Raw genomic sequence first — 13,726 nt, 5'->3', positions numbered from 1 at the left:
GAATTATGAGTGTAAATTGAGTACAAATGTGTGAGTACTAATGTGGATATGAGTATAATTAAGAGTACACGTTTGTGTGTATATGTACAAATGTGGATATAAGTAAGAGTACCCATGTGTAAGTACTGTATAAGTACAAACACAAGTATATAAGTACAAGTGTGAATACGAGTGTAAAGCTCAGTTTCCATAGAATTGCTTACCCTATCGGCGACAGTTTGTCGGGAAGTTTGAATCTGGTTCTACTTTGCCGATTGCATTGCAGACAAATCAGTGTGCATTGCTAGTTGCCATGATGCAATCTGGAAGGCGTCCGGATTCGTCTGCAACGCAGTCTCTAAAGTTGAACCAGGTTCAACCTTCCCGAAAACTGTCGGCGATACGTAAGATATTCTATGGATACTGAGCTTTAGTAAAAGTACATGTGTGAGTAAAAAACTTTAATTTATTTTATTTCCATCATGTATTGAGAGTGACCCTCCCGCTCAACGGTAAGCCAGTGAGCTGACCAATGGGGACCCTCGAAAATTGGAGTAGCCCTGGGCTTCTTTTTTTGCAAACTTTGGATGGGCTTCTTTTCGAGGTGGGCTTCTTTTCGGGACTATTTTGCAAAGTAAAGAGGGGCTTTTCAAAATGAATGCTGTAAATTTTTTGAATTTGTACTATAAAATAATAAATAAGGACACTGTAACATCAATCTGTATCATGGAGTGTATTTAATTTGCTCTAAATCACCTAAACTACTGTATAAACCAAGCTTGTATTTAATTTATTTTGTTTTCTGAAATTCATGTGTCAGTGTATGTACTAGACATATTATTCCGAAAAGAAGCCTATGCTATCTTGAAAAGAATTCCATGGGCTTCTTTTTGAGATGGGCTTCTTTTCGAAGTTAATTTTGCAAACTAAAGAGGGGGGCTTCAATTCGAGATGGGCTTCATCTCGAGATTAAGCCCATTGGGCTTCAATTCAAGATTTTATGGTATGTGAATATGGGTATTATCAGTACGAATATGAGTATAAGTACAGTATGAGTTGCGTATGAGAATTCATTCACCCTAGATAAAGTGATACTAACCACAGCATCTCGTACAAGGTTGGTTTCGTTAAAGTGGCCGTCGGCAGCCTGATGATTCATCAGCCAATGTATAGACTTGCTGATTACAACACTGTCGATGAAAATAAACTGGCTAGCCTCGCACATGGTCAGTGTAGAAAAAGCAGTTAACCTGAGCAAAGTAGCAAAAGTAAACAACAATAATAATAAAGTAATACTAGGGCTCAATGTGTTAATTGGTGACCCAGTTTAGAACAAACACATATAGAGAGCACATGAGAATATTTACTGCGAAATAAGTGAGCATGAAATACTTGTATTGCAGTGAATTTCTATGCAAGCCACTACGATTACTCTGGCAGACCACACCAGTCCTCTAATGTATTTTAAATTAAATATGCTGTTGGACCATCATGATTAATGAATTAAATTTTTTTCACCGTAGTCAATGACGTTGATGATAATGATAGTAATGATAATTACCAAGTACTGCTGTGGTCGGAGTACTGCCATTCTCTGTAAGATCCATCATCTTGGTAGAAGGCCATTTCACGGTCATAGCCTAGAACAACAATAAACACAAAATATTATCTAAAGTTGTATATTCTCATATAAAAGAACAATACTAAAGATAATATGATTATAAATAATAAATTGCAAAAGCTTTCTTGATACAGAGTGTAACTGTTCAGTGTCCTTACTGCATCATAATATTCATTTTCAGTGTATTATATTTCTAATAAGGCTAAACTAATTTCTTTTACCTTGCCCTTGGTATGTCAATAAACAAAATAAATTGAGCATAGTTACCTTCTTTCAAAACCCTCTTTGCTTGGTTATATATAACCGGAGTGAGCTGTCCTGTCGAGTTGAGGTAGGATAAAGCATGGATGTGAGGGGCAAACTTAATGAGTGTCTGTTCTCCACACACCGTGGGCAATGCCAGTCCTTCCAAACCCTCAGCTATTGAGGTCAGTGTTGGTCCTACTGGGTCACCTGAAATTGAATAAACAAGATTTGTACATTGTTGCGAATGAACACAGCAAATGTTCAATGTTATTATTTTAGAATGAATTGTCTGTATTCATGGGAAGGATTGTTAAAGTTTCATGAGAATTGTCTATGTTAATGGAACAAACTTTTTAAACTTTTAGAACAAAGTATCCAAGGTCAAAGGGCATATCAACACACTTCATAGGACCAGTCTTCCAAGAACTAATTCCATGTTAATAGACAAATTGTCCACATTCATTGAACTACTTATTCAATATTCTGATAAATTTTCCATGTTTCATTTGAATAAACCATCAAAATTTGAAACAATACACATACAATATACATGAAAAAAAGGTAATTAAAATATGTTGTTCATTCTGCAAAGACCAACATAAGCACCGTACCTGTAAGTTTGAGGATTAGGCTCTCTGATCCCTCAACAACATCATCTGGGAAGTTTATGGTAACAATATCCATCTGAGGAACCCCTCCTGCACTCTCTACATTTTAAGGAAGAAAAGTAATATTGCGATCAAGAAAATTTATAATCATCATCATTGTCACAATTTTTAATATCATTAAAAGCAACATTGTTTTCATACCATGCATCCTACCACTGACATCACTGCTAACAACCTCACTATGATCATGATGGTCATCATCCTCATCTTTATTGTTCTTGTCGTCATCATCCTCATCATCATCATTATCAATGTCATCTTCATTGTAATCATCGATAACAATATTTTCTTTACCACATGCAACCTACCACTGGCATCACCATTTCCAAAAGCATCATTTTTTATCATTATTCCCATTGTTATCATTACCACAACATCCTTATCATCGTCGTCCTTATGATAAATCACCCTCATCATCGTCTTCACCTTCTGTGTCCTTGTTATTTTATTAGCCAAAAATTGTTTTCATCACATGCACACAACCACCGAAAGCATCACAGCAAATAGAATCACCATTATCATCGTCAATTTCATTGTCCTCACCAATTACATCTTCATTCCAACTTACCTACATAATGATGTTTAAAAACACTATCATTTTCATAAGGGGCACTCTTCCTTTTATTGGAGGGATCAAGGATCAATGGCAACACAGAGGTACGGTGCAGACCTTCAGGCTAAAATGAATTAAAAAAAAAAAATGGTAATGCAATCATTTTTTGGGTCCGCACAAAGCGATGACCTCCGAGTCTCAATGCTGTTCTTGTTTTGAACAGACGTTCAGGAAATTTTGTACACATAAATTGGAGGTGATTTCCAACAAATGTTTATTGCCTTTTTTTAAAAGTTGGACACCTATGAAACAAAACAGCGGTTTCACCAAGAACTGTTGTTTGTTGAACTATCTACGTGGTGTACTGCAAGCATTAAATATATTATTACTTCGCCATGCAAACCTTCAAACAATAAATTTCAAAGATGTTACTAGTAATGTAAATTAAGATTTTATCAACTCACAATAACTCTGAGGTTGCTAACTATAGCATCGCGCTCTTCACCATCATCATTTTGAGCAATGGCTGCCACTGTGATTGGGAAGATTCCGCTTTCTAACGGCATCAAGATGAAAGAAACAGTTGCTTGATCATTGCCTCTAAGCGTCAAAGTCTGTGATTGGGTCATCTCACCTGGTGAAGCCGCAGAGCATACGCCTTTGACACCATACATAAATACATCAACCTAGGAAAAGATAAGATCTAACTGAACTTCAAATTTCTGATATTGTGGTCTACGCACAACTGTTACCATTCTAAACCATAAAGTCTATCCCCTTAACCTAAACCAGTTTTGCTACAGGAGCCTTTAGCTAGCCTCTTGGTTCGGACCCCTTGTCAGACTATAATTGATCGCTTGTTAATAAATATCTGGTACTACCACTGATTAAATGCAATACATAAAAGAAAATAGAGTAAAAGTGTTTACCTCAAAATCTTTCTGTACATAATTATAGAGGACAGCTCGAATATGGATATGTTCTCCACGAATGACTGAGTATGGTAAGTCCAGCTTCATAAAGAAGGGTTTGAAGACTGTGACTTCTAATGGGTCAGCGACACAGAGGGCGACATCATTTGATATACCTGTTCCTTGGACGAACCAAGTTGTGATGCTACTTGGTGTTGATAGTGTCAACTCTTCAAAACCAGATTCCCTGTTAAATAAAGAGAATTTATATGTCACATGACAAGTTAAGTAAGCGATGTACGAAAGAGCAGTAGTAGTCAATTAAACTGGAAGAAGCTGCTACATGTGCGCTGAACCGTGACGATCCATGGTAAATCTGTAGCACATGGTTAAATACACTACCTGCTGCTCTCCCTATGCTTCAAACTGTAGGGCTGAAATACAAATATTCAAGAACTGCACCGTCTTTTGGTTGGTCCTGTGTAAAATATGTCCATGTGCATGTTAATGAATCAAAAAATATTAGGGGAAAATATTGTGTACTGCACAATTCACTTCTAGAAGGACCCCACTGGAAATAAGTTTCTGAATTTGGAGTGTTTACTGTGGTGTTAACACCCAAAAAATCTAATCCAATCCATTAGAATTCATTATTTAAAAGATTTGCAGTTAATGAAAGAGAAATGTGACCCCTAATTTTGTTTTTCATTTCTTTTGAATGTTCTGAGCTTTTAAGGCATTGCCCCCATTGTTTTTGTCAAATTATTATTATATACAGTATTATTATTGTATATTAATTATGAAAATGGAAATGGAAATAAATGTTCATTGAATTGAATTGAACTTATAAGGTACCAGAAGTCAAAAAGAAAAAAAAACAACAATGATTATATAATCAACAACAAAATTAATTATAATAAAAAATTAATAACAATAGTTGTTGAATTTTAATTATTACACAAAAACAATATTTGCAATAAGTAAGAAAGGATTATCAAGTGTTATGATTATTATCATTACTATACATACACTATGGAAATAGTAAAGAGAAACTAAAAAAAAATATAAGAAGGGACGAATGTTATGTGACTCATGTGAACAGTAGGGGTCAGGGCATTGACCTGGACTTTCTATCGATCTTATCTTTGTGTAGGACGAGGGGTTCAGTACGGGTTGTTGTATATAATGATCTATGTATATGTGGCAAAGAGAAGCCAAACCATTCACTCATTGCAAATCCTGTTTCAGAGATAATGGCCAAAACATGATGGAATGTCAACATTTTTGAAATCTATTTTATTGCACTAAACTAACCTTTACACATCTATATATAATGCTATGCTGTTATTTTCCTCATTTTAAAAGTTAAAACAATAATTTTGACTGCTGACTTCTCAAATATTGTTCTTTATACAGCTGTATGTCTAAACTCCTGTAACATCGTAAAAAATTGTCGGATTTTAATGATTCGTTTACCATTTCATAGCTCTCATTTTACTGCTTAACGCTGTATTAATAAATAAATTTTTGCGATGAGTGACTGGTTAAGCTTGTCTTTGCACACATATTGTATATACACTATCAAAATGCAATCTGTCTAATGCTCAGTACACACTATCAAATTATCCTTGGCAACAAACTGCTGGATGCACATATATAGTCATGATGTGCCTATATATGGTCATGATGTGATGTTATCATGACCATATTTAGGCATGTCACATGTTTTTGTCCAATGAAATTTGATAGTCTGGGCAGTGCTTGATCATCAGACATGTGCTTTTTTTGCAATTTAAATTTCATAGGTAGTAAAACCAGTTGGCAAAACTGTTTACAATAAAAGTGAGCATACTGTATATTAGTTTTACTAGCCTCCATATACCATGTTTGTAAAATTTTTACAATGCAGCAAAGCAGCCAGTCACAGGGTAGGGGGTACATTTTGTATATATTCAACAGCAGAATGATTAATGTTGTTTACATCATATTTAGTGTGGGTGTTACATCCAGCACAGCTATTTGGACATTAATTTTCTGTTAACCAAGTCTCCATAAGAGTACACATTAGAGTTGTTCACTGGATGTTAGAAAATTTCCAGATATTTCTAGTGTTGAACATAATACCAAATTCTCAAATACACTCTAAATGGTTTGAAGACTTGTAATCTCACAAGATTATAGTTGCACACACGCATTTATAATACATAATTTGAAAACTTTAAAAAAAGGAAAAAAACTGTATAAAAATGTACAATTCAATATTTATTTAGCTTCATAAAAATATAATTTGTTCTATTGTGTAAATATTTATTTCTAAATTAATTTTCTATAAATAATTTAATATTTAAGTTATTATTGGCATCAACATGTATAGATTATAGGTTTAATATAATAATGTAATGCTTTAGTCATTTTATTATTTGCATAATATCTTAGTAGTCAGTACACACCTATTTCATGGGAGTGGTTTAGGCTGCGTTTGTGCTAATGACTATGGTTTTGTGTACTTGTTAATGCTTGTTTGATTTATTGATTTGTACATATTTTGTATAATTGTATATTTGTCTGAATAAATAATAAAAATAATAATAACTATAAATAATAATAATAATAATAATAATAGTAATAATAATAATAAATTGGAAGAGTATCAATGTTGAATAATTTTGGGTGCTATTTGTTTGATTTTGTATGCTTTGTTTGCCAAATCGGCTTGCCTTTGCAGCAGCCTATGCTAGTCTGTCACTATGGTCCATTGCCACAAGCACTGATCATTTCTTTGGCATAAACATGCGGCTGTCATGTTGAGTTCTGCATGCAATCTTCACGGGTGGATTTAGGGGGGGGGCCCGGATCTCTGGATCCACCCCTGATCTTTGCAGAGCAGTAAATGAATTGCAACAGAGGTTCCTGCAATATTTCTTTCATTTTATATTGATTTTCTTTCTAGCTGTTACTTTTTGCCAAAGTAGTGTCCATATGAAAAGGACATTATATAATTCTAAGTCAATCAAAATGCTTAATGACATATTTTTATATAGTATAATTTCTTTCTTTTTTGTTGGTAAGATATTTCTCTTAAACAAGTACTTCACTCTCTAAGCCTCACAGAGACTTGATCACAGTATGACAGATCAAACACCCCGAATGATACGTTAACACTCACCCAATTTCAATTTCTTGAAACACCCAGGTTTCTGGGAAGTTTGTTCTTAGTTCGAAGTCACTGATATCAGCTGTTATTGCAGACGACTGCCGGGTCATGATCATGTTTGATGCTTCGGAGCAGCAGTTATAAAAACGAAAGGGGTGGATTTGGGGGGGGGGGGGCCCGGCCCCCCTCCCTTTTGAGAGGTAAAAAAAAAGGAAAAAAAAAAGAAAAAAAGAAAGAAAAAGAGAAAAACGATAGCCCAGAACGCCTCAAATGTTATTTTCGGGCGTCTAAAACACAGAAATTTCATGGGCATGCCCCCGGACCTCCTATTTCAGTGTTGTCTCGATCGGCCCAAATTTCGGCCCCCCTTTTGGACATCTCTGGATCCACCCCTGATCTTTGCAGAGCAGTAAATGAATTGCAACAGAGGTTCCTGCAATATTTCTTTCATTTTATATTGATTTTCTTTCTAGCTGTTACTTTTTGCCAAAGTAGTGTCCATATGAAAAGGACATTATATAATTCTAAGTCAATCAAAATGCTTAATGACATATTTTTATATAGTATAATTTCTTTCTTTTTTGTTGGTAAGATATTTCTCTTAAACAAGTACTTCACTCTCTAAGCCTCACAGAGACTTGATCACAGTATGACAGATCAAACACCCCGAATGATACGTTAACACTCACCCAATTTCAATTTCTTGAAACACCCAGGTTTCTGGGAAGTTTGTTCTTAGTTCGAAGTCACTGATATCAGCTGTTATTGCAGACGACTGCCGGGTCATGATCATGTTTGATGCTTCGGAGCAGCAGTTATAAAAACGAACAATCAATGGGTCGTCTGGACTCAGTCCTTTTTTATTAGCAATTTTGGATGCGGCTTCTTTGCAAGATTTTGATTTTGACTTTTGTCGTCCTTTCTCGCACATTTCCAACAAGTCTTCATTTTGTTCTGGAATAAAAAATACTCTTTATAAGTTGATATATTAATGTTTCATGCATGCACAAACAATGTTGTTCTAATGGGCTGTATTTCATCAAGGTTAATACTTTAATTAGATTATTCTAATTAGGCCAATTTGATGGCGGTGAACTTTAGACAGAATTGTAGACAAGGGCAATGCGTTTACAGTGTCAGTATTATAGTTAGCTATTTACCCTTTAATAAAATTTCCATTGTCAATGAGCAAGTTTATAGAAAAGAAAAAAAAATAGTAGTAAGTAAAAAAGTAAAAAAAAACAAACCAAAAAAAAACCCAGAAAAAACAAAACCAGTTAGAAATCTGATGTGGGTGGAGGTGATAATGTTTTTAAATGGTTGACAACTGCTTTAAGTGTTATGTGTAAACACAATTCTTTAATGTCATACCATCCTCATATATACTTCTTCTTCTCCTGCTAGCAGCTACCGGACATCCTAGCCCTACAAAGACAAGAAATGTGTGATTATAAGTCAAATTCAAATTATTTCAAATCAGTACTCTTGATCTAGTTGATTCAATAATAGCAAAAACCACAAAATGATAAATAAAAATGTTCAACCATGTATATAGTAATTACAAGCTGCCTGCATTATGTGGGACAACCTTGCATTTCAAAGTCATTTTACATAAAACATGCATTTTGCAAAACCTATGAGTATAATCAATTCTGGCAAAGACAAGCCAATATATTATATAGCAGTCTGGTCTGTCACAGGATCCAGATTCACAACTTCAATATGAACAGTAATAAAAAAAAAAACATTGAAAAAATAAAAACTATTTACTAGTAAAATTTATTAAAATGTTAATGTTAGGATCTTTGACTTTTAAAGTTTAGATGAGTGGTGACTTGTATCTATACTAGGTCTGCATACTTCAACCTTTAAAATACTACTCCTTACCTTCCCTTCTTTGGACATTTATGTTTGCATTTGTTATAACAGTGATGCCAGCTCGCTCAAAGACGTCCGCAGTGCTACTACCGCCTCCAGGACCACACCCAAGATCAAAACCTTGCATTTTCTTGAACAGCTTGGAGACAAACGAAGTATAATAAAAATACATTATTACCACCACAACAATCACCACCAAAACAATCACAATCAAAACTAAGCCTATCTCCAATATCTTAACCTTCACCCCAACCTATCCCCGTTTAGTTACCATTCTTAACCATCACCACCCTCAATACCACTACCACCATCATTCTCATTACTATTATTGAAACAACCTCCACCACCTACAATTACCATCATCAAAGCTGTCAACACCACAACACAAACCCATCATAAATACGTCCCAAGATACATTTTGATTTCATGTGCCACTTACTTTTTCTTTGCTCAATCGTTCATAATTCTCCAAATTATAAACAGATTTATCAACTGCAATTAGACCCACACGCGTTGACGGTTTACCATCTACGAGGAATGTAATATTCTTTGCTGGTTTGAAGCTATCTGCTTTTTGGGATGTTGACGGATCTATCACAGATATGCTAACCTACAAGTTCACAGACAACAGTTCAAAAGTTAAGCAGATAATGTTCCAAAGTTTAGCAGATGATGTTCAAAAATTCAAAGTGAAGCAGACAACACTCAAAAGTTAACCAGACAACATTAAGAAGTGAAGCAGACAACACTCAAAAGTTAACCAGACAACATTAAGAAGCGAAGCAGACAACACTCAAAAGTTAACCAGACAACATTAAGAAGTGAAGCGCAGACAATTATACTCAAAAGTTAAACAGACAAAATGCAAAAGCTGAATGTATAATCTTGACAACTTACTGTATTTTCACAAACATTTTCAACTTCAAGCAAAATAGAATCTGCTACGACCTCTTGGTTCTCATCAATGTAGAATGCAACGATACGTACAAGCGGCACAAGGTCATTCGTAACGAAGATAGGGAAGTACACAACCGTATTTAACACACCCTCAACAGTATTTTCTGCTATCACTTTGTTTCTGGCAATAACCTGAAATGACATACAGGGGTGTGATATAAATAGGTAATTGCCTCGGTCTGAATAAAGGTTGGGAGCTATGGTAACATGAAAAGTTTAGCATAATGCCTGACATCTTAGTAACATTTATTATAATGCCTCCATGTATAAGGGTGGTTTGGTTTTATGTGTTGTCAGTATGTGTGCCTATAGAAAAAGCGCTGAATTTATTCCATGTGCATTCAAACGATCAAACTGTGCTGGATTTCATGCTCCATGCACACGGCACTTGTAGATAGTGTTGCACACGTCCTTAACAAAACATATGGAAGTTAAAATTTATCCTATTTATTAAGCTAAATTAAAAATTGTCAAGTCACATTTTGAAATTACATTTACCTTGAATTTTGGAGATCAGTGCTCAAAATTTTTACAAAAACATAATTATTAATAACTCATTATTTTTGTATTCCTTTAACATCTGTTGTGGCAAGTACTTAACTTGCACAACAGGATGGAATGATCCTTTACAATTTAAGTCTTCTTTGTAGTCATGAAGAAAACCCTGCTGTCACAGGGTTTGAAACTTAGACCATGGAATTAGAAGGAAAGTACCAGCCGTCCAATTCCACTCTAATGATTTTTAATATTTTATTGTAGATGTTATATATTGGAAATAGTTTTAAATAACTTTTTCCTATCTTTTTTTTTCCATTTCACTGATGTTTAAACAACAACAATAAAATACTAACACAAACATTGTAAACCTAAATCTTGAAGTAAGATTATTTCTGTATCTGTGATTGATATTCTCAATTTTTATACAGATTGTGTACAAAGATTTGGGGTATTTTTGATGGTCTCTATTCTACTAACTTTGTACCTGAAGTGAATAAAATGACAAGTGTTTAACATTCGGAAACAAAGAAACAAAAAAAAATCAGCCGAAACAGATGAACAAATGTTGTGTAAAAAGTATTATAACAAATTTTGTTCTAATGTTGTTTTAAAACATGTACATCTTATCTAATAATCTTGAATCTCAAATCTCCCTGGTAAACTGTCACAAATTCGGAAAGTTGCCAGACAGAGAAAAAAAACCTAAAAATATCTAGCTGTCTACTTTTTTCATAAGAATGAAAAAAAATCAATCATGTTTTATAAACCTATGAAGCCTGTATGACAATCTAAAAAAAAAACCCCACTAAAAATTAAAATAAATCATTAAACTTTCATTTAAAAGAATAAAAGATCAAATAATCAAGTTATTAACTTGAATTTTATTTCAATTATTTCCAAGCAAACAGAAATACACCACAAAATTTTTAATGAAACACAAATCCAAACATTTAACTTTTTGCACACTTATCCCAAGAAAATGTTTTGATTTATTAACAGCAAAGTTACTTGATCTGTGCAAAGAACAGAGGAACGGTAGTTTTTATGCACTTTTTAATTGGCAAGGAAATAATTTTCTTGTTCTGAATTCCAACTAAAATCTAATAACAGGTTTATGTCTCGCCAGAGATACCTTTTTTATACAACTGTAAGGGAACTTTGTTGTTGAAGAGCTGTGTTTCTCATGACCATCCTAATGCTCCAAATGTTCATATATTCAAGTACTGTAACTCTACTGTTATTTTTATTAAATTAAATTTAAATTATATATTTACATTATTTATTTTCTTCAAATATACACAATTTAAATATGGAATCTTGTTCAGATTTAATAGGTAAACACAGACTAAAAATTTTTAACTGAGTAGAAAGTGCATAAGGTGATTTATTTATATTAGTATTTGGCTATGTGATCATCTGGCTTTTATTACACTGGCTTCCTGTGTATAACAAGCTCATGCTTTCTATCATTACCCACAGTCCCCACCTGATGGTCACATGACCCAGACAGTTAACAAAGTTCCTTTCTTTTACTCCATTTAAGTTGACCTATGCAGAGTCAGAAATGTCCAAGGTTCTTCCTCCCCATGGATTGTGGGGTTTTCATCAGGGTAACATTATTGAGATTAAATAACATTACTGAATGTGTTATGTGTATATGTGATCTTATTATAGAATAAGGCTTTCTTATGAATCTGTTGTTTTTGAAGTTTAAATATGCATTACAAATATAATAATGTTATGTTGGTCTTAGATAGCATAAATGGGATGACCTCTATGCACCTCATATTATTTTACCCCCGGTCATTTAATCAAATACATATGGAACATGTTTTCTGAGATTCCTGGGGGAGTAATCCATAATGTAATCAATGCAATGACATTCATACCTATCAGGTGCACACCTTATACTCCTAAGAGATGAAAAACAACATATACGATTGACCACAATAAAACTCGACCCCAGAATCTTCTAATTGGAAGCCTGGTGCTTTACACCACAACAACATTCCACAATATACTGAGCCAGAGTAATTCTGTTTCTCACTGTGTGTCTTGTAAAGACGTGCAAGCACCCCACCAGTTACCAATACAATTAATGAAATTGACAAACACACCAATTGTGAGTGCAAAACACTGTAGATATATTTTTCTACCTCATGTGAGTTTCCAAGCCTATTTTCTCTTTACAAGAAAATTTCTCATTATGTATATTTTCATTTTAGGTGAGAAGTCGTAACCTAGTTGTTAAGGTAATTCTCCTCAAAAGTCCCAGGGTCCTGGGTACAAATCCAATGTAAATGCCAAGTGTTGCACACTATGACATAAACAACTCTAATCCCCAAGCAGTTTATAGGGAATTGGACAATTTCTTTGCATCCTTTAAATTCTTAGTTACGTGCTGCTGAATGAAAATAACAAATGCAAGTTGACTACAGTACTTACGATGTAATGGATGACACGTTCAACCGTATTGGAGTCGGACAAAATAACTTGAGCCTGTAACTCACTTCCCACATCGACCTGGAGAGACAGCGAGAAAAACAAAATACATTGTATTGTAATACAATGATGAAGAAGATTTATCATTTATTGACAAAAATTTTAAAAAAGAGAGAAAAATTACTGATTATTATGAAATATAATTATGAAAATCCTATGATAAATAACAATAAAGAATAAAGAAATAATGGGCGATACTATTAATTTTTAGGGGTGTCTTTCTGCATGAATATATAGGTAAGTTATCCCAAATGTACATAGACTGTTGTAACTTACCCTAACTTTGTCCATGTCCTCATGAGGTATTCGTATCAGCATGTAATTTTGGTTTGGGGATTCATATGGACGTGCCTCAAATTGGATGAAGCCATTTTGATCGTTCTTCAAATGTTTATCTTCAGTTTTCAACTGCAATGAAAAAATTTACACTGAAGCAACTTTTATAATAATAATAATAATAATAATAATAATAATAATAATAATATGTAGATTCATGAATGCAAAGTAAACCAAAAAAGCAAGGTGAAAGTAATTATAATCAGAATTACAGGTATTCTATATCAATAAGCATTAAGAAGTATATGATATATATTTTTTATGTTTTTTTATACATGTATTCTATTGTCCTTAAGGTTTTATAATAACAAGCAGGTCGATTTCTTCTTTGGAGACAATAAATTTCTGAAGACAATGAGTTCTGAATACAGGTGTTATTATTACTAGTTTTCCAGGTGCTATTATGAAAGAATCCAGATGTCT

At 33.8% G+C, this 13,726-nt stretch overlaps 1 protein-coding gene across 1 annotated transcript in view; it reads right to left on the bottom strand.

Annotated features, from left to right (window-relative positions):
• The window catches only part of LOC117112087 (complement C3-like), a 46,606-nt gene that overhangs the window by 12,466 nt on the left and 20,414 nt on the right, over window positions 1-13,726 (bottom strand). Inside the window, exons 9-23 of the mRNA XM_033255172.1 lie at window positions 13,244-13,375; window positions 12,911-12,988; window positions 9,908-10,099; window positions 9,450-9,620; window positions 9,020-9,149; window positions 8,504-8,557; window positions 7,926-8,086; window positions 7,145-7,248; window positions 3,997-4,225; window positions 3,532-3,753; window positions 3,083-3,191; window positions 2,458-2,553; window positions 1,868-2,053; window positions 1,541-1,619; window positions 1,079-1,229 (exon numbers count right to left, since the gene is read on the bottom strand). Coding sequence (XP_033111063.1) covers window positions 1,079-1,229; window positions 1,541-1,619; window positions 1,868-2,053; window positions 2,458-2,553; window positions 3,083-3,191; window positions 3,532-3,753; window positions 3,997-4,225; window positions 7,145-7,248; window positions 7,926-8,086; window positions 8,504-8,557; window positions 9,020-9,149; window positions 9,450-9,620; window positions 9,908-10,099; window positions 12,911-12,988; window positions 13,244-13,375 — 2,094 coding nt within the window. The remainder of the gene's footprint in view (window positions 1-1,078; window positions 1,230-1,540; window positions 1,620-1,867; window positions 2,054-2,457; window positions 2,554-3,082; window positions 3,192-3,531; window positions 3,754-3,996; window positions 4,226-7,144; window positions 7,249-7,925; window positions 8,087-8,503; window positions 8,558-9,019; window positions 9,150-9,449; window positions 9,621-9,907; window positions 10,100-12,910; window positions 12,989-13,243; window positions 13,376-13,726) is intronic.

This window comes from Anneissia japonica, unplaced genomic scaffold (assembly GCF_011630105.1).
Source record: "Anneissia japonica isolate Jap-2015-1 unplaced genomic scaffold, ASM1163010v1 scaffold284983_len440753_cov197, whole genome shotgun sequence".
Lineage (NCBI taxonomy): Eukaryota > Metazoa > Echinodermata > Crinoidea > Comatulida > Comatulidae > Anneissia > Anneissia japonica.
Note: the sequence above shows the minus strand (reverse complement) of the source record. Positions and strands in the feature narration are given on the sequence as shown.